At 45.9% G+C, this 19,957-nt stretch overlaps 1 protein-coding gene across 3 annotated transcripts in view; it reads right to left on the reverse strand.

Annotated features, from left to right (window-relative positions):
* Positions 1-7,470: 7,470 nt before the first annotated feature.
* The window catches only part of LOC128688631 (uncharacterized), a 42,712-nt gene continuing 30,225 nt past the window's right edge, over positions 7,471-19,957 (reverse strand). For all 3 annotated transcript variants that reach the window (XM_053776542.2, XM_053776543.2, XM_053776544.2), the window contains one exon: positions 7,471-10,670. In XM_053776542.2, coding sequence (XP_053632517.1) covers positions 9,305-10,636 — 1,332 coding nt within the window. In that variant the 5' untranslated portion in view covers positions 10,637-10,670 and the 3' untranslated portion in view covers positions 7,471-9,304. The remainder of the gene's footprint in view (positions 10,671-19,957) is intronic.

The raw sequence follows: 19,957 nt of genomic DNA on the forward strand, positions 1-19,957 counted from the left end.
TCCCACTATGGAGGTTAGGCTTATTGGTCTATAGTTCGAAGCTAAGGACCTGTCACCTGTTTTGAAAATAGGTATCACATTTGCCATTTTCCACTTATCTGGCACCATGCCAGTTTGTAGTGATATGTTGAAAAGATTAGCCAAAGGTGTGCTAAGCTCCTCTTTACATTCCTTTAGAACCCTTGCATACAGTTCATCAGGGCCTGGGGATTTGTTAGGTTTTAATTTATCTATTTGCCTAAGGACCATGTCACTTGTGACCCTAATAGTGCACAGTTTATTATCGTCCTGTTCTACATAATTTATCATTACTGGAATATCGCTGGTATCCTCCTGTGTAAAAACTGAGAGGAAGTATGTGTTAAAAATTCTACACATTTCCTTATCACTGTCAGTGAGCTGACCCGAGGAACTTTTGAGTGGGCCTATCTTGTCCCTGATCTTACTTCTGTATACCTGAAAGAATCCTTTTGGGTTAGTCTTCGATTCTCTTGCAACTTTAACCTCATAATCTCTATTTGCTTTTCTAATTCCCTTTTTTATTTCTCTCTTTAACTGAATATATCGATTTCTTAATTGCCCCTCTCCTCTTTTGATTTGCCTATATATGCCTCTCTTTTGACCAATCAGATATTTTAATCTATTGTTCATCCATTTAGGATCATTTTTGTTTGATCTGATTTCCCTATTTGGAACATAATTTGACTGAGCAGCTAGAACTATGCCCTGGAAAGCATCATATCGGCAACCATCACCACCTACCTGACCCCTAGTCAGGTCATTCCAGTTCAGCCCACCTAAGTAATTTTTCAGTCCTATGAAATCAGCCAAGCGAAAGTCAGGGACGGAGACTTGATTGCCATTATTAGGGGAATTCCATGATATGTTAAAACTGAGTGATTTGTGATCACTCTCCCCAAGCTCATCATTAACCTCAAGATTATTAATTAGTGTTTCCCTACTGGCAAGAACCATTAAGGAAACTGTTTTTTTTTTGTTTTAATTTCCCACTATTTTGTCTTCGCTTTTTACTTTATTTCGCTGGTAATAGCGGCGTCAACTTTGTTTCAGTGGTGACTGGCGTCAACTTTGTTTCAGTGGTGACTGGCGTCAACTTTGTTTCAGTGGTGACTGGCGTCAACTTTGTTTCAGTGGTGACTGGCGTCAACTTTGTTGCAGTGGTGACTGGGGTCAACTTTGTTTCAGTGGTGACTGGCGTCAACTTTGTTTCAGTGGTGACTGGGGTCAACTTTGCTTCAGTGGTGACAGTGGCATCAACTTTGTTTCAGTGGTGACTGGCGTCAACTTTGTTTCAGTGGTGACTGGGGTCAACTTTGCTTCAGTGGTGACAGTGGCATCAACTTTGTTTCAGTGGTGACTGGCGTCAACTTTGTTTCAGTGGTGACTGCTTCAACTTTGCTTCAGTGGTGACAGTGGCATCAACTTTGTTTCAGTGGTGACTGGCGTCAACTTTGTTTCAGTGATGACAGTGGCGTCAACTTTGTTTCAGTGGTGACTGGCGTCAATTTTGTTTCAGTGGTGACTGGCGCCAACTTTGTTTCAGTGGTGACAGTGACGTCAACTTTGTTTCAGTGGTGACTGGCGTCAATTTTGTTTCAGTGGTGACTGGCGCCAACTTTGTTTCAGTGGTGACAGTGGCGTCAACTTTGTTTCAGTGGTGACAGTGGCGTCAACTTTGTTTCAGTGATGACTGCGTCAACTTTGCTTCAGTGGCGACAGTGGCGTCAACTTTGTTTCAGTGGTGACTGGCGTCAACTTTGTTTCAGTGGTGACTGGCGTCAATTTTGTTTCAGTGGTGACTGGCGCCAACTTTGTTTCAGTTGTGACAGTGGCGTCAACTTTGTTTCAGTGGTGACTGGCGTCAACTCTGTTTCAGTGGTGACTGGCGTCAACTTTGTTTCAGAGGTGACAGTGGCGTCAACTTTGTTTCAGTGGTGACTGGCATCAACTTTGTTTCAGTGGTGACTGGCGTCAACTCTGTTTCAGTGGTGACAGTGGCGTCAACTTTGTTTCAGTGGTGACAGTGGCGTCAACTTTGTTTCCGTGGTGACTGGCGTCAACTTTGCTTCAGTGGTGACAGTGGCATCAACTTTGTTTCAGTGGTGACAGTGGCGTCAACTTTGTTTCAGTGATGACTGCGTCAACTTTGCTTCAGTGGCGACAGTGGCGTCAACTTTGTTTCAGTTGTGACTGGCGTCAACTTTGTTTCAGTGGTGACTGGCGTCAACTCTGTTTCAGTCATGACAGTGGCGTCAACTTTGTTTCAGTGGTGACTGGCGTCAATTTTGTTTCAGTGGTGACTGGCGCCAACTTTGTTTCAGTTGTGACAGTGGCGTCAACTTTGTTTCAGTGGTGACTGGCGTCAACTCTGTTTCAGTGGTGACTGGCGTCAACTTTGTTTCAGTGGTGACAGTGGCGTCAACTTTGTTTCAGTGGTGACTGGCATCAACTTTGTTTCAGTGGTGACTGGCGTCAACTTTGTTTCAGTGGTGACTGGCGTCAACTCTGTTTCAGTGGTGACAGTGGCGTCAACTTTGTTTCAGTGGTGACTGGCGTCAACTTTGTTTCAGTGGTGACAGTGGCGTCAACTTTGTTTCAGTGGTGACTGGCGTCAACTTTGTTTCAGTGGTGACTGGCGTCAACTTTGTTTCAGTGGTGACAGTGGAGTCAACTTTGTTTCAGTGGTGACTGGCGTCAACTTTGTTTCAGTGGTGACTGGCGTCAACTTTGTTTCAGTGGTGACTGGCGTCAACTTTGTTTCAGTGGTGACAGTGGCGTCAACTTTGTTTCAGTGGTGACTGGCGCCAAATTTGTTTTGTACTCTGATGAAGATTTAATTTCCTCATGTTTACCATATCTGAGTAATTGAAATTTCTCATCGTTGAACTTCATATTGTTTTCTGCAGCCCACCAAATCTTTCAGTGGGCTGCAGAAAACAATATGAAGTTCAACGACGAGAAATTTCAATTACTCAGATATGGTAAACATGAGGAAATTAAATCTTCATCAGAGTACAAAACAAATTCTGGCCACAAAATAGAGCGAAACACCAACGTCAAAGACCTGGGAGTGATTATGTCGGAGGATCTCACCTTCAAGGACCATAACATTGTATCAATCGCATCTGCTAGAAAAATTACAGGATGGATAATGAGAACCTTCAAAACTAGGGAGGCCAAGCCCACGATGACACTCTTCAGGTCACTTGTTCTATCTAGGCTGGAATATTGCTGCACTCTAACAGCACCTTTCAAGGCAGGTGAAATTGCCGACCTAGAAAATGTACAGAGAACTTTCACGGCGCGCATAACGGAGATAAAACACCTCAATTACTGGGAGCGCTTGAGGTTTCTAAACCTGTATTCCCTGGAACGCAGGAGGGAGAGATACATGATTATATACACCTGGAAAATCCTAGAGGGACTAGTACCGAACTTGCACACGAAAATCACTCACTACGAAAGCAAAAGACTTGGCAGACGATGCACCATCCCCCCAATGAAAAGCAGGGGTGTCACTAGCACGTTAAGAGACCATACAATAAGTGTCAGGGGCCCGAGACTGTTCAACTGCCTCCCAGCACACATAAGGGGGATTACCAACAGACCCCTAGCAGTCTTCAAGCTGGCACTGGACAAGCACCTAAAGTCAGTTCCTGATCAGCCGGGCTGTGGCTCGTACGTTGGTTTGCGTGCAGCCAGCAGCAACAGCCTGGTTGATCAGGCGCTGATCCACCAGGAGGCCTGGTCACAGACCGGGCCGCGGGGGCGTTGACCCCCGAAACTCTCTCCAGGTAAACTCTCCAGTGGTGACAGTGGCGTCAACTTTGTTTCAGTGGTGACTGGCGCCAACTTTGTTTCAGTGGTGACTGGCGTCAACTTTGTTTCAATGATGGCTGGCGTCAACTTTGTTTCAGTGGTGACTGGCGTCAACTTTGTTTCAGTGGTGACTGGCGTCAACTTTGTTTCAGTGGTGACTGGCGTCAACTTTGTTTCAGTGGTGACTGGCGTCAACTTTGTTTCAGTGGTGACAGTGGCGTCAACTTTGTTTCAGTGGTGACAGTGGCGTCAACTTTGTTTCAGTGGTGACTGGCGCCAACTTTGTTTCAGTGGTGACTGGCGCCAACTTTGTTTCAGTGGTGACAGTGGCGTCAACTTTGTTTCAGTGGTGACTGGCGTCAACTTTGTTTCAGTGGTGAATGGCGTCAACTTTGTTTCATTGGTGACAGTGGCGTCAACTTTGTTGCAGTGGTGACATGCGCCAACTTTGTTTCAGTGGTGACAGTGGCTTTAACTTTGTTTCAGTGGTGACTGGCGTCAACTTTGTTTCAGTGGTGGCTGGCGTCAACTTTGTTTCAGTGGTGACAGTGGTGTCAACTTTGTTTCAGTGGTGACTGACGTCAACTTTGTTTCAGTGGTGACTGGCGCCAACTTTGTTTCAGTGGTGACTGGCGCCAACTTTGTTTCAGTGGTGACTGGCGTCGACTTTGTTTCAGTGGTGACAGTGGCCTCAACTTTGTTGCAGTGGTGACTGGCGTCAACTTTGTTTCAGTGGTGACTGGCGCCAACTTTGTTTCAGTGGTGACAGTGGCGTCAACTTTGTTTCAGTGGTGACTGGCGTCAACTTTGTTTCAGTGGTGACTGGCGTCAACTTTGTTTCAGTGGTGACTGACGTCAACTTTGTTTCAGTGGTGACAGTGGCGTCAACTTTGTTTCAGTGGTGACTGGCGTCAACTTTGTTTCAGTGGTGACTGACGTCAACTTTGTTTCAGTGGTGACAGTGGCGTCAACTTTGTTTCAGTGGTGACTGGCGTCAACTTTGTTTCAGTGGTGACTGACGTCAACTTTGTTTCAGTGGTGACAGTGGCGTCAACTTTGTTTCAGTGGTGACTGGCGTCAACTTTGTTTAAGTGGTGACTGGCGCCAACTTTGTTTCAGTGGTGACAGTGGCGTCAACTTTGTTTCAGTGGTGACTGGCGTCAACTTTGTTTCAGTGGTGACTGGCGTCAACTTTGTTTCAGAGGTGACTGGCGTCACTTCATTTCGGTCCCATATAGCCGAAATTGGGTAGTTCTTTAATAAAAAAATCCCCCAAAGGAGGGAGAATATAGCACTGGGAACTATATATCAGAAGATAAAATACGTCAATAATAATGTCAAAGGGATGACATAGGCTCATACCATATATTTTCTTCATCGTTATTACATAAAAACTTCATTGCCTGCCATTAATTATTATTAATAATATCAGAAAATATAATATATAAACAGCAATGATAAAAAATAATTTTTTGCTCACATTATTTTATTTATTATCGTTATTACATAAAAACTTTCTTACTTACGTTTAATTATTATTATTAACAATGTTATTGTCCCGTTATTCTGGAAAACATCGACACCATGCCTAACCCTTCTAGGGTAGGGTAGGTGCCTGAGCCCGAGCCTTTAGCTCATAAGACTGTCATTCCCATTATCCCTCTTGGGGCGGGGATGGCAGACCAGAGAGGCCTAGCTTGTGGCTAGGCCTGGGGACAGTTGGTCCCAAAGATGAGGAGGTGCTTGTGCCTCCTCCCATGGGAGACTTAGGTCTCAGACACTCCCTAAAGAGGGAGCCAACGCCGGGCCACCACTTCGACAAGGCCCGGGCCGGGAGAATACCGGCTAATCTTTAACTAACTAACTAACTGGAAAACATTAAATTGAAGGGGGTAGTAGGGCAATAGAGGAATATAAGAAAATTAAGTTTGATCCGCTGGGAAAGGAAGGTAGGTATAATTCCTTGGATCAAGAGCCATTTTCTAGCATGGAATCACCCCCCCCCCAACCACTGCTAGTGACGAGGTTAATGGGAAATCCATAAACATTTTTCATCTGATTTTATAAAAGCTTTCAATTATTGTATTAAAACAAAGAAGCGCTAAAATAGCTTTCTAAGCTTTGATTAATGGAATGTGTTAATTTAGTCCATTAATAATATTGCTCTAATCACTTTATCTAAGCGCAGTCACTCGTTCCTTTGTTGTACTGACAAAGGCTTGGAATACTTCTAAATTTTGAGAAAATCCCGTGTTGTTTATATTATTACAGTCATGGGGGATATCGCTAAACTCGTAGGGGTCATGAAGCGCCCAAGAAAAGGAAAGCAATCAGGTTCGATCCAAGGAAAGTAGTATTTGATCAGGAGTCTTCACCGGCACCCAGGCGCCTCCCTGGGATGACTTAAATTGTTTATAATCTCCCTGTCTCTCTGTCTGTCTCCCTGTCTGTCTGTCTGTGGTACTTAGTTCTGTCAAATTATACATGTGCAACAACTACAACTTATATTATGATACGTTCCATACATATGTCTAATTTATACATTAGTCTGTGTTTTATAGCTGATGTGATATATGTGGTACACACTCTTAATTTAGGGTCATCAAAACACTGCTGATGTCAGGAGTTGAGTCTCAGCTCCTGGTACGACAGGACCTCGTGGGCCTTATCATATCTATTCTTAAAAAAAAAAAGTATTATGGAACAAGCCTTCACTATTTCTTCGTATACATGATTTCACTTCTTGCCCATCCAAAGGCCGGGTGGAGCCAGCAGTAACTACCTCATCATGCAAGGTAGCTCCACTTCCTGACCACCCTCAGGCTGGAGAAATACTTCCTAACTTCCCTGTGACCTCTACTGCTTCCCTGTTTAGTTACCGGCAACTCATTAATATTAGAGACGTCACAGACAGTTGTTAGAGGATTATTCTCCAGGAATAACTTAAACCTTGCTCAACTCTTCTTTCGTTGATTGACTAAACGAACCTCTTACCACATAGTTACTTGGTTCATCGAATCTATATCTAAAGAGTTGACTGTCTAATAAATCTATTTCTAAACAGTTATCTCAGTGAATCTATTGTTAGATAACTGATTGGCTCACTAAATCTATTTTAGATCACTGATTTACTGAATGTTTTTCCAAGTCGCTGATCAGTTCACTGAATCTTGATCTTCAGTGTGATTTGTGCACCTTATTTTCTTACGTATTTTGTTTAGAGAATATGTGTACGCAGGGATTCAGTAGATTAATTTACAGGATTTAGTCATACAACTTGATTTATTTGAAGATTTTATTAGTAAATGCTATACAAAAATATATCTGACGCATCCTCCTAAGTTCCTAGCATCATTACACTTCAATGAGAATGTATTTATATGCTTCAAAGCAGATTCCTATTTTGCACCTCTGTTTTTAAAAGCATCATCTTAAAGGAAACAGAAATTAATGATCAATAACAACCGTACAAATCAAACTAGTAAATATATAAAACTGTATATAAAAATAACGTAACAACACTATATATATATATATATATATATATATATATATATATATATATATATATATATATATATATATATATATATATATATATATATATATATATATATATATATATATATATATATATATATATAAATCTTATTGAACGACTGTCAGTGAGTGGATGGGATTCAAATTGAAGTCCTGCGTCGTACCATTCAGTCCTGGAGGTTACAAAATAATGATGTTACATCCCCCAGAACTTATGTGATGTTACACTATTCCTCTAGAGTCTAGTGTCTCATTCATCAGTTATGCGCATCATTAATAAGATTCATTTAGATTACGAACAGCGGTTCTGACCTCCATTTAGAATGCAACACCTGTGTATCTTTAATGGGGAAACGTTTCGCCCATACAGCAGGTTTTTCTTCAGCAGATGCTTATCAGACCCAGAAACACCGTCGAGTCTTCGTACAAAGGATATTTTCCGCACCTCTATTGTTAACATTTAGCCCACCTTGTGTGCATGACTTCCACTAGTGGGTCCTTCCCACCTGTGACAGTATTTTCAACTGTCTGGAAATAGACAGTTATGTACATTTGAGGACATATTAAGGGAAACGTTCTGCCACTAGCAGCGTCTTCTGATCCACCATGAGACCTGGTCTCAGACCGGGCCCCGGGGACGTTCACCCCCGAAACCCTCTGCAGGTAAACTCCAGGCCTTCAACCCTAACACAGAAACAACTAAGAGAGAAGATATATTTCCAGTTGTTGAGCTTCACCTCTTCTTCCACTGGCTCTAGTACAAAAATCTCCGTCCTCAAGCCTTTGTATTAGATTCACCATGGAGTTTGGTGGAGAAGATTTTTTCTTCAACTCTATTGCTATCATCTGGCCCACCTTATAGATATGACTTACTTTACGTAGTTGGTTCCGCCCACCTTTGATGATGTCTTCTACTGTTGCACCTCACAACTGGTTCCAGTATAAATGTCTCTGAACAAAAGTCTGCTACGAAATGTCTCTAATAGAGATACCCAGGTGTTGTACATTTGACTTATTCATCATTAAAGATACCCAGGTGTTACATACGTGTATTATTTATCAAACTGTCGGTATTGTATATCTTTGCTCTAATGATACAGGATGGATTTAAATGCATTAGCGAATATACAGAGAAGGATGACAACGTAAATTCACTGGAGGGGAGATTATTATTGTTGCTTATACTGCATGTGGTGCGCTAAATCCGTGTGGGGCATTTAGTACAAGAAGTGATGGAGACTCGATACTACGTCCGCTAATCATGAGACGGACATGCTATTCTTGCGGCTAGCCTAGCTAAGGAACCACCTGCCCTGTCAGGAGGCGGTATGGGGTGAAAAATATCTATCTCCTACAATTCTGTAATGTCACCCGATACTCAGACCAGTGGGGTAATATGCCTCCCACAGGTCCTCAGGAAGAGGTTGGCCCCGTGGTTCTGAACTGGTTACTGTATGAACCTTGCGGATTTAGTGCTTAGTCTTGATTGTAATAATAATCTGAACTGATTAAGGTAGAAAAGTAAAAGATGGATATGAATAGATGAGATATAAATAGGGTGCTGAGGGTTAACTAGAAAAGATATCGAGAAAGGGTTTCAAGTTGGATACCATCTGATTTAGAAAGGTAATTGGAAATACTTATTCAGGAATATTGTTTTCCAGACGGAGACCTGATTCCCGAACCTGGGTGATGAGAGGCGCTGCTCTTATCACTAAGTTATGACAGTTGATATTGAATTAGTGATGGAGTTATAAATGACTGGAACAGTCTGCCAAGTCATTAATTCTGACACTTTAAACTACTTAAAGTGTTAATGAAAAATGATGGGTATAGGAATGACCTGCCCAGCATGGGCCAACAGGTAGTGCTTCTCCATTATATTCTTATACATTGTAAATGGGATAGGTCAGGAGGCTCCTCATCAGTGCTCAGGTGAAGCTTCATGAAGCTTTGGGCTTCCAGACATGGTCAGCTTGAATCTCTTCCTCTGAGCTACATCAATGAGTGAAAGGAAGAGAGAGTTAAGAAGCACCAGCAGGCAGGGCACCAGGAGGATGAGGGAGAAGGTGAGGCGCATTAGCCAGTAGTGGAAGGAGTGCAGGTAGGACGTCTTGCTGACGAAAGTTGACACGGGGATGTCTAGGATATAAGCCAAGTATCGGAACATGGCGGGGTAGGAAATGAAAGGCACGATGTAGTTTATACCCGTCATGAGAGACGTGGCCATGTGCTCGTAGTTCCAGTCGACCTTGGCCAAGAGAGGTATAAAAATAAGACGCTCCACCTCGAGACATAACTCTTTCGTCTCAACCAAGGAGCCACTGCAGAAGTTGTACTGGTCCTCAACACCCATAAGCCAGCCAATTCCTCTCCAGAAGTGGATCAAGCCAGCTATCTCTTCTTCGGTAGCGGCTCCGGCTCCCAGCTTCTCCGGGTGCGCTACTATCAGCCCCATGAATGCGTACTGTGTCAGACTCATGTCCAGCTGATTTATGTAAATAACCGGAGTGTCTGCAGTCTCCAAGGGCAACGTCTCTTCTGCCACTCGTTGTAAATCTTGACGAATGGCAGAATTGAGAGATTTAGCAGGTTCCTTGTGTCCTTTCTTGGTAACGTTAATTGCCGTCACTTTCTCTTTATATGTGGAGGAGTTGAAGGTTCGGCTTAACTTGCAGTGTATTGACCGCACGAACAATATGTCTTTGTGAGCGGAATTATTGGGGTCCCAGACGTCTCCAGTGAACCATGTGATGAGGTGCAGAAGCGTGGAAAAATAGCGTCTAAGAGCCTTCATAGGAGTGTCTGAGCGTCCTGTGTAGATGAGAGGTTTCAGTGCCCGCTCCGCACTGAGCGTCATCACTAGGGACAGTAAGTCCGAGGTGCCCAAACAGTAAAGATAACGCTTATAAAACTCACGTCCTCGGTCAAAGAGCTCACGGTCAAGCCATTGTGGGGGTTGTGGAGGATTGTGGGAGTCTCCGGGGTGATTGGCACCTTCCAACAGCTTCTTCATACGAGGCGATGGGGTAACGCTGCCCTTTAAGGTCACCGAGGCTGAGGATGAGATTGGTGAGGTGAGTAAGCCTGAGTCTCCAACAGATGAGGCAGGCAGGTGCGAATCTCCGACAGGTGAGGTAGACAAGTGAGGAAGCAGGTGTCCCTCGTTAGGTCCTGCGGGCGGCTGAAGCATAACACTGGCCATGACTGGACATGCAGATATGCCAGTCAAGGGACATCCGGACACGTCAGCCATTACGAGAGAGACATACACCTCAGCTGCCGTCTTCCTGCAACAATCCAATGATTAGTGAAGACAACAGAGAATCAAAGGTCTATGTGAAGACTAAAATTAAGAATAGTTTATTGCTCTTAATACCTGTGGGTCGTTAGAGATGCAATTCCCTCGTACACTAATATCAAGATTACATTTTTTCTGTTCATTGGGAATCATATGCAAAGTCAAGTTACACATGAATGAATGATAATAATATATAAATAAATATAGCATGTGTATGGATCACCAGATAGCATGTGTATGGATCACCAGATAGCATGTGTATGGATCACCAGATAGCATGTGTATGGATCACCAGATAGCATGTGTATGGATCACCAGATAGCATGTGTATGGATCACCAGATAGCATGTGTATGGATCACCAGATAGCATGTGTATGGATCACCAGATAGCATGTGTATGGATCACCAGATAGCATGTGTATGGATCACCAGATAGCATGTGTATGGATCACCAGATAGCATGTGTATGGATCACCAGATAGCATGTGTATGGATCACCAGATAGCATGTGTATGGATCACCAGATAGCATGTGTATGGATCACCAGATAGCATGTGTATGGATCACCAGATAGCATGTGTATGGATCACCAGATAGCATGTGTATGGATCACCAGATAGCATGTGTATGGATCACCAGATAGCATGTGTATGGATCACCAGATAGCATGTGTATGGATCACCAGATAGCATGTGTATGGATCACCAGATAGCATGTGTATGGATCACCAGATAGCATGTGTATGGATCACCAGATAGCATGTGTATGGATCACCAGATAGCATGTGTATGGATCACCAGATAGCATGTGTATGGATCACCAGATAGCATGTGTATGGATCACCAGATAGCATGTGTATGGATCACCTTGATCACCAGGCAGTATCCACATGGATCACCAGGCAGCATCCACATGGATCACCAGGCAGTATCCACATGGATCACCAGGCAGTATCCACATGGATCACCAGGCAGCATCCACATGGATCACCAGGCAGCATCCACATGGATCACCAGGCAGCATCCACATGGATCACCAGGCAGTATCCACATGGATCACCAGGCAGTATCCACATGGATCACCAGGCAGTATCCACATGGATCACCAGGCAGTATCCACATGGATCACCAGGCAGTATCCACATGGATCACCAGGCAGTATCCACATGGATCACCAGGCAGTATCCACATGGATCACCAGGCAGTATCCACATGGATCACCAGGCAGCATCCACATGGATCACCAGGCAGTATCCACATGGATCACCAGGCAGCATCCACATGGATCACCAGGCAGTATCCACATGGATCACCACGTAGCATCCACATGGATCACCAGGTAGCATCCACATGAATCACCAGGCAGTATCCACATGGATCACCAGGTAGCATCCACATGGATCACCACGTAGCATCCACATGGATCACCAGGCAGTATCCACATGAATCACCAGGCAGTATCCACATGGATCACCAGGTAGCATCCACATGGATCACCACGTAGCATCCACATGGATCACCAGGCAGTATCCACATGGATCACCAGGCAGTATCCACATGGATCACCAGGTAGCATCCACATGGATCACCACGTAGCATCCACATGAATCACCAGGCAGTATCCACATGGATCACCAGATAGCATCCACATGGATCACCAGGCAGTATCCACATGGATCACCAGATAGCATCCACATGGATCACCAGGCAGTATCCACATGGATCACCAGGCAGTATCCACATGGATCACCAGGTAGCATCCACATGGATCACCACGTAGCATCCACATGGATCACCACGTAGCATCCACATGGATCACCAGGTAGCATCCACATGAATCACCAGGCAGTATCCACATGGATCACCAGGCAGTATCCACATGGATCACCAGGTAGCATCCACATGGATCACCACGTAGCATCCACATGGATCACCAGGCAGTATCCACATGGATCACCAGGCAGTATCCACATGGATCACCAGGCAGTATCCACATGGATCACCAGGCAGTATCCACATGGATCACCAGGCAGTATCCACATGGATCACCAGGCAGTATCCACATGGATCACCAGGCAGTATCCACATGGATCACCAGGCAGTATCCACATGGATCACCAGGCAGTATCCACATGGATCACCAGGCAGTATCCACATGGATCACCAGGCAGTATCCACATGGATCACCAGGCAGTATCCACATGGATCACCAGGCAGTATCCACATGGATCACCAGGCAGTATCCACATGGATCACCAGGCAGTATCCACATGGATCACCAGGCAGTATCCACATGGATCACCAGGCAGTATCCACATGGATCACCAGGCAGTATCCACATGGATCACCAGGCAGTATCCACATGGATCACCAGGCAGTATCCACATGGATCACCAGGCAGTATCCACATGGATCACCAGGCAGTATCCACATGGATCACCAGGTAGCATCCACATGGATCACCAGGCAGTATCCACATGGATCACCAGGCAGTATCCACATGGATCACCAGGCAGTATCCACATGGATCACCAGGCAGTATCCACATGGATCACCAGGCAGTATCCACATGGATCACCAGGCAGTATCCACATGGATCACCAGGTAGCATCCACATGGATCACCAGGCAGTATCCACATGGATCACCAGGTAGCATCCACATGGATCACCAGGCAGCATCCACATGGATCACCACGTAGCATCCACATGGATCACCAGGCAGTATCCACATGGATCACCAGGTAGCATCCACATGGATCACCAGGCAGCATCCACATGGATCACCACGTAGCATCCACATGGATCACCAGGCAGTATCCACATGGATCACCACGTAGCATCCACATGGATCACCAGGCAGTATCCACATGGATCACCAGGCAGTATCCACATGGATCACCAGGCAGTATCCACATGGATCACCAGGCAGTATCCACATGGATCACCAGGCAGTATCCACATGGATCACCAGGCAGTATCCACATGGATCACCAGGCAGTATCCACATGGATCACCAGGCAGTATCCACATGGATCACCAGGCAGTATCCACATGGATCACCAGGCAGTATCCACATGGATCACCAGGCAGCATCCACATGGATCACCAGGTAGCATCCACATGGATCACCAGGCAGTATCCACATGGATCACCAGGTAGCATCCACATGGATCACCAGGCAGTATCCACATGGATCACCAGGCAGTATCCACATGGATCACCAGGCAGTATCCACATGGATCACCAGGCAGTATCCACATGGATCACCAGGCAGTATCCACATGGATCACCAGGCAGTATCCACATGGATCACCAGGCAGTATCCACATGGATCACCAGGCAGTATCCACATGGATCACCAGGCAGTATCCACATGGATCACCAGGCAGTATCCACATGGATCACCAGGCAGCATCCACATGGATCACCAGGTAGCATCCACATGGATCACCAGGTAGCATCCACATGGATCACCAGGCAGCATCCACATGGATCACCAGGCAGTATCCACATGGATCACCAGGTAGCATCCACATGGATCACCAGGCAGCATCCACATGGATCACCAGGTAGCATCCACATGGATCACCAGGTAGCATCCACATGAATCACCAGATAGCATCCACATGGATCACCAGGTAGCATCCACATGAATCACCAGATAGCATCCACATGGATCACCAGGCAGCATCCACATGAATCACCAGGTAGCATCCACATGGATCACCAGGCAGTATCCACATGGATCACCAGGCAGTATCCACATGAATCACCAGATAGCATCCACATGGATCACCAGGCAGCATCCACATGGATCACCAGGTAGCATCCACATGGATCACCAGGTAGCATCCACATGAATCACCAGATAGCATCCACATGGATCACCAGGTAGCATCCACATGAATCACCAGATAGCATCCCCATGGATCACCAGGCAGCATCCACATGAATCACCAGGTAGCATCCACATGGATCACCAGGCAGCATCCACATGAATCACCAGATAGCATCCCCATGGATCACCAGGCAGCATCCACATGGATCACCAGGTAGCATCCACATGGATCACCAGGTAGCATCCACATGAATCACCAGATAGCATCCACATGGATCACCAGGTAGCATCCACATGAATCACCAGATAGCATCCACATGGATCACCAGGTAGCATCCACATGAATCACCAGATAGCATCCACATGAATCACCAGATAGCATCCACATGAATCACCAGATAGCATCCACATGAATCACCAGGCAGCATCCGCATGGATCACCAGGTAGCATCCACATGAATCACCAGATAGCATCCACATGGATCACCAGGCAGCATCCACATGGATCACCAGGCAGCATCCACATGAATCACCAGATAGCATCCACATGGATGACCAGGCAGCATCCACATGGATCACCAGGCAGCATCCGCATGGATCACCAGGTAGCATCCCCATGGATCACCAGGTAGCATCCACATGGATCACCGGGTAGCATCCCCATGGATCACCAGGTAGCATCCACATGGATCACCGGGTAGCATCCCCATGGATCACCAGGTAGCATCCACATGAATCACCGGGTAGCATCCCCATGGATCACCAGGCAGCATCCACATGGATCACCAGGTAGCATCCACATGGATCACCAGGCAGCATCCACATGGATCACCAGGTAGCATCCCCATGGATCACCAGGTAGCATCCCCATGGATCACCAAGTAGCATCCACATGAATCACCGGGTAGCATCCCCATGGATCACCAGGCAGCATCCACATGGATCACCAGGTAGCATCCCCATGGATCACCAGGTAGCATCCACATGGATCACCGGGTAGCATCCCCATGGATCACCAAGTAGCATCCACATGAATCACCGGGTAGCATCCCCATGGATCACCAGGCAGCATCCACATGGATCACCAGGTAGCATCCACATGGATCACCAGGCAGCATCCACATGGATCACCAGGTAGCATCCACATGGATCACCAGGTAGCATCCACATGGATCACCAGGCAGCATCCACATGGATCACCAGGTAGCATCCACATGGATCACCGGGTAGCATCCCAATGGATCACCAGGCAGCATCCACATGGATCACCAGGTAGCATCCACATGGATCACCGGATAGCATCCACATGGATCACCAGGCAGCATTCACATGGATCACCAGGTAGCATCCACATGGATCACCAGGTAGCATCCCCATGGATCACCAGGTAGCATCCCCATGCATCACCAGGTAGCATCCACATGGATCACCAGGCAGCATCCCCATGGATCACCAGGTAGCATCCCCATGGATCACCAGGCAGTATCCACATGGATCACCAGGCAGCATCCACATGAATCACTATGCAGCATCCACATGGATCACCAGGTAGCATCCACAATGATCACCAGGTAGCATCCCATGGAACACCAGGCAGCATCCACATGGATCCCCAGGCAGCATCCACTGGAATCACCAGGTAGCATCCCATGGAACACCAGGCAGCATCCACATGAATCACCAGGTAGCATCCCATGGAACACCAGGCAGCATCCACATGGATCACCAGGCAGCATCCACATGAATCACCAGGTAGCATCCCATGGAACACCAGGCAGCATCCACATGGATCACCAGGTAGCATCCACATGAATTACCATGCAGCATCAACATGGATCACCAGGCAGCATCCACATTGATCACCAGGTAGCATCCACATGGATCATCAGGCAGCATCCACATGGATTACCAGGCAGCATCCACATTGATCACCAGGTAGCATCCACATGGATCACCAGGTAGCATCCCATGGAACACCAGGCAGCATCCACATTGATCACCAGGTAGCATCCACATGAACCACCAGGTAGCATCCCATGGATCACCAGGCAGCATCCACATGAATCACCAGGCAGCATCCACATTAATCACCAGGTAGCATCCACATGAATCACCATGTAGCATCCCATGGAACACCAGGCAGCATCCACATGGATCACCAGGCAGCATCAGAGTACGAGTGTTTACCACTGGAAAACAAACTGGTGTGAAACAAGCCACTTAGAGATGGAGATGTTTACCTCAAGATCTCTCGCACTCTTCTGCATAGCTCCTGACGACGCACTATAGTGCGAAAGATCTTGAGCTAAAGATTCCTATCCCCATGTGGCTTCTTCTCCATTGTTACGATCGTTTCTTTCTGAGTGTACTGCAAACTAGTGTAAATGAACCTTGCGATTGCTCCTTGATGATGGTTAGTGGCAACTGAGTGACCCTGATGGTGGTGGATGGCAACTGATTGACCTTGATTGTGGTGGATGGCAACTGAGTGACTTTGATTGTGGTGGATGGCAACTGAGTGATCTTGGTGGTGGTGGACGGCAGCTGGGTGACCTTGGTGGTGGTGGATGGCAGCTGGGTGACCTTGGTGGTGGTGGATGGCAGCTAGATGACCTTGATGGTGGTGAGATGGCAACCGAGTGACTTTGATGGTAGTGAGAGGGCAAATGAGTGGCCTTGATAGTGGTGAGATGACTAGGCTTCGTGAGAGGAGCGTCTCTGCTCTCATACTTCCATTCACTGCTAATGGTAATTGATTTGTGGTCGCCTGAGCCAAATTCTTTTGTAATTTCTAGATTATTAACAACAATAAAATTGTCTATCAAAAACAAAACAAGCAGGGTATTTCCCCTACTAGGTTCTGTAACGAACTGATTAAGAAAAAAAACAGTCCTGACGTAGTCATGTATCTCTCAGTTGTGAGGTGCTTCATGTATCTCACAGTTGTGAGGTGCTTCATGTATCTCTCTGTGTGGTGCTTCATGTATCTCACAGTTGTGAGGTGCTTCATGTATCTCACAGTTGTGAGGTGCTCCATGTATCTCACAGTTGTGAGGTGCTTCATGTATCTCACAGTTGTGAGGTGCTTCATGTATCTCTCAGTTGTGAGGTGCTTCATGTATCTCACAGTTGTGAGGTGCTTCATGTATCTCACAGTTGTGAGGTGCTTCATGTATCTCTCAGTTGTGAGGTGCTTCATGTATCTCACAGTTGTGAGGTGCTTCACGTATCTCACAGTTGTGAGGTGCTTCATGTATCTCACAGTTGTGAGGTGCTTCATGTATCTCACAGTTGTGAGGTGCTTCATGTATCTCACAGTTGTGAGGTGCTTCATGTATCTCTCAGTTGTGAGGTGCTACATGTATCTCACAGTTGTGAGGTGCTACATGTATCTCTCAGTTGTGAGGTGCTTCATGTATCTCACAGTTGTGAGGTGCTTCATGTATCTCTCAGTTGTGAGGTGCTTCATGTATCTCACAGTTGTGAGGTGCTACATGTATCTCACAGTTGTGAGGTGCTTCATGTATCTCACAGTTGTGAGGTGCTTCATGTATCTCACAGTTGTGAGGTGCTACATGTATCTCACAGTTGTGAGGTGCTACATGTATCTCACAGTTGTGAGGTGCTTCATGTATCTCTCAGTTGTGAGGTGCTTCATGTATCTCACAGTTGTGAGGTGCTACATGTATCTCACAGTTGTGAGGTGCTTCATGTATCTCACAGTTGTGAGGTGCTTCATGTATCTCACAGTTGTGAGGTGCTACATGTATCTCACAGTTGTGAGGTGCTACATGTATCTCACAGTTGTGAGGTGCTTCATGTATCACACAGTTGTGAGGTGCTTCATGTATCTCTCAGTTGTGAGGTGCTTCATGTATCTCTCAGTTGTGAGGTGCTTCATGTATCTCACAGTTGTGAGGTGCTTCATGTATCTCTCAGTTGTGAGGTGCTTCATGTATCTCTCAGTTGTGAGGTGCTTCATGTATCTCACAGTTGTGAGGTGCTTCATGTATCTCTCAGTTGTGAGGTGCTTCATGTATCTCACAGTTGTGAGGTGCTTCATGTATCTCACAGTTGTGAGGTGCTTCATGTATCTCACAGTTGTGAGGTGCTTCATGTATCTCACAGTGGTGAGGTGCTTCATGTATCTCACAGTTGTGAGGTGCTTCATGTATCTCACAGTTGTGAGGTGCTTCATGTATCTCACAGTTGTGAGGTGCTTCATGTATCTCACAGTGGTGAGGTGCTTCATGTATCTCTCAGTGGTGAGGTGCTTCATGTATCTCACAGTTGTGAGGTGCTTCATGTATCTCACAGTTGTGAGGTGCTTCATGTATCTCACAGTTGTGAGGTGCTCCACGTATCTCTCAGTTGTGAGGTGCTTCATGTATCTCACAGTTGTGAGGTGCTTCATGTATCTCACAGTTGTGAGGTGCTTCATGTATCTCACAGTTGTGAGGTGCTTCACGTATCTCTCAGTTGTGAGGTGCTTCACGTATCTCACAGTGGTGAGGTGCTTCATGTATCTCACAGTTGTGAGATGCTTCATGTATCTCACAGTTGTGAGGTGCTTCATGTATTTCACAGTTGTGAGGTGCTTCATGTATTTCACAGTTGTGAGGTGCTTCATGTACCTCACAGTTGTGAGGTGCTTCATGTATCTCTCAGTTGTGAGGTGCTTCATGTATCTCATAGTTGTGAGGTGCTTCATGTATCTCACAGTTATGAGGTGCTTCATGTATATCACAGTTGTGAGGTGCTTCATGTATCTCTCAGTTGTGAGGTGCTTCATGTACCTCTCAGTTGTGAGGTGCTTCATGTATCTCACAGTTGTGAGGTGCTTCATGTATCTCACAGTTGTGAGGTGCTTCATGTATCTCACAGTTGTGAGGTGCTTCATGTATCTCTCAGTTGTGAGGTGCTTCATGTATCTCACAGTTGTGAGGTGCTACATGTATCACACAGTTGTGAGGTGCTTCATGTATCTCACAGTTGTGAGGTGCTACATGTATCACACAGTTGTGAGGTGCTTCATGTATCTCTCAGTTGTGAGGTGCTTCATGTATCTCTCAGTTGTGAGGTGCTTCATGTATCTCACAGTTGTGAGGTGCTTCATGTATCTCTCAGTTGTGAGGTGCTTCATGTATCTCTCAGTTGTGAGGTGCTTCATGTATCTCACAGTTGTGAGGTGCTTCATGTATCTCTCAGTTGTGAGGTGCTTCATGTATCTCACAGTTGTGAGGTGCTTCATGTATCTCACAGTTGTGAGGTGCTTCATGTATCTCACAGTTGTGAGGTGCTTCATGTATCTCTCAGTTGTGAGGTGCTTCATGTATCTCACAGTTGTGAGGTGCTTCATGTATCTCTCAGTTGTGTGGTGCTTCATGTATCTCGCAGTTGTGAGGTGCTTCATGTATCTCACAGTTGTGAGGTGCTT

The sequence above is a fragment of the Cherax quadricarinatus genome, chromosome 13, assembly GCF_038502225.1.
Source record: "Cherax quadricarinatus isolate ZL_2023a chromosome 13, ASM3850222v1, whole genome shotgun sequence".
Taxonomy (NCBI): Eukaryota; Metazoa; Arthropoda; class Malacostraca; order Decapoda; family Parastacidae; genus Cherax; species Cherax quadricarinatus.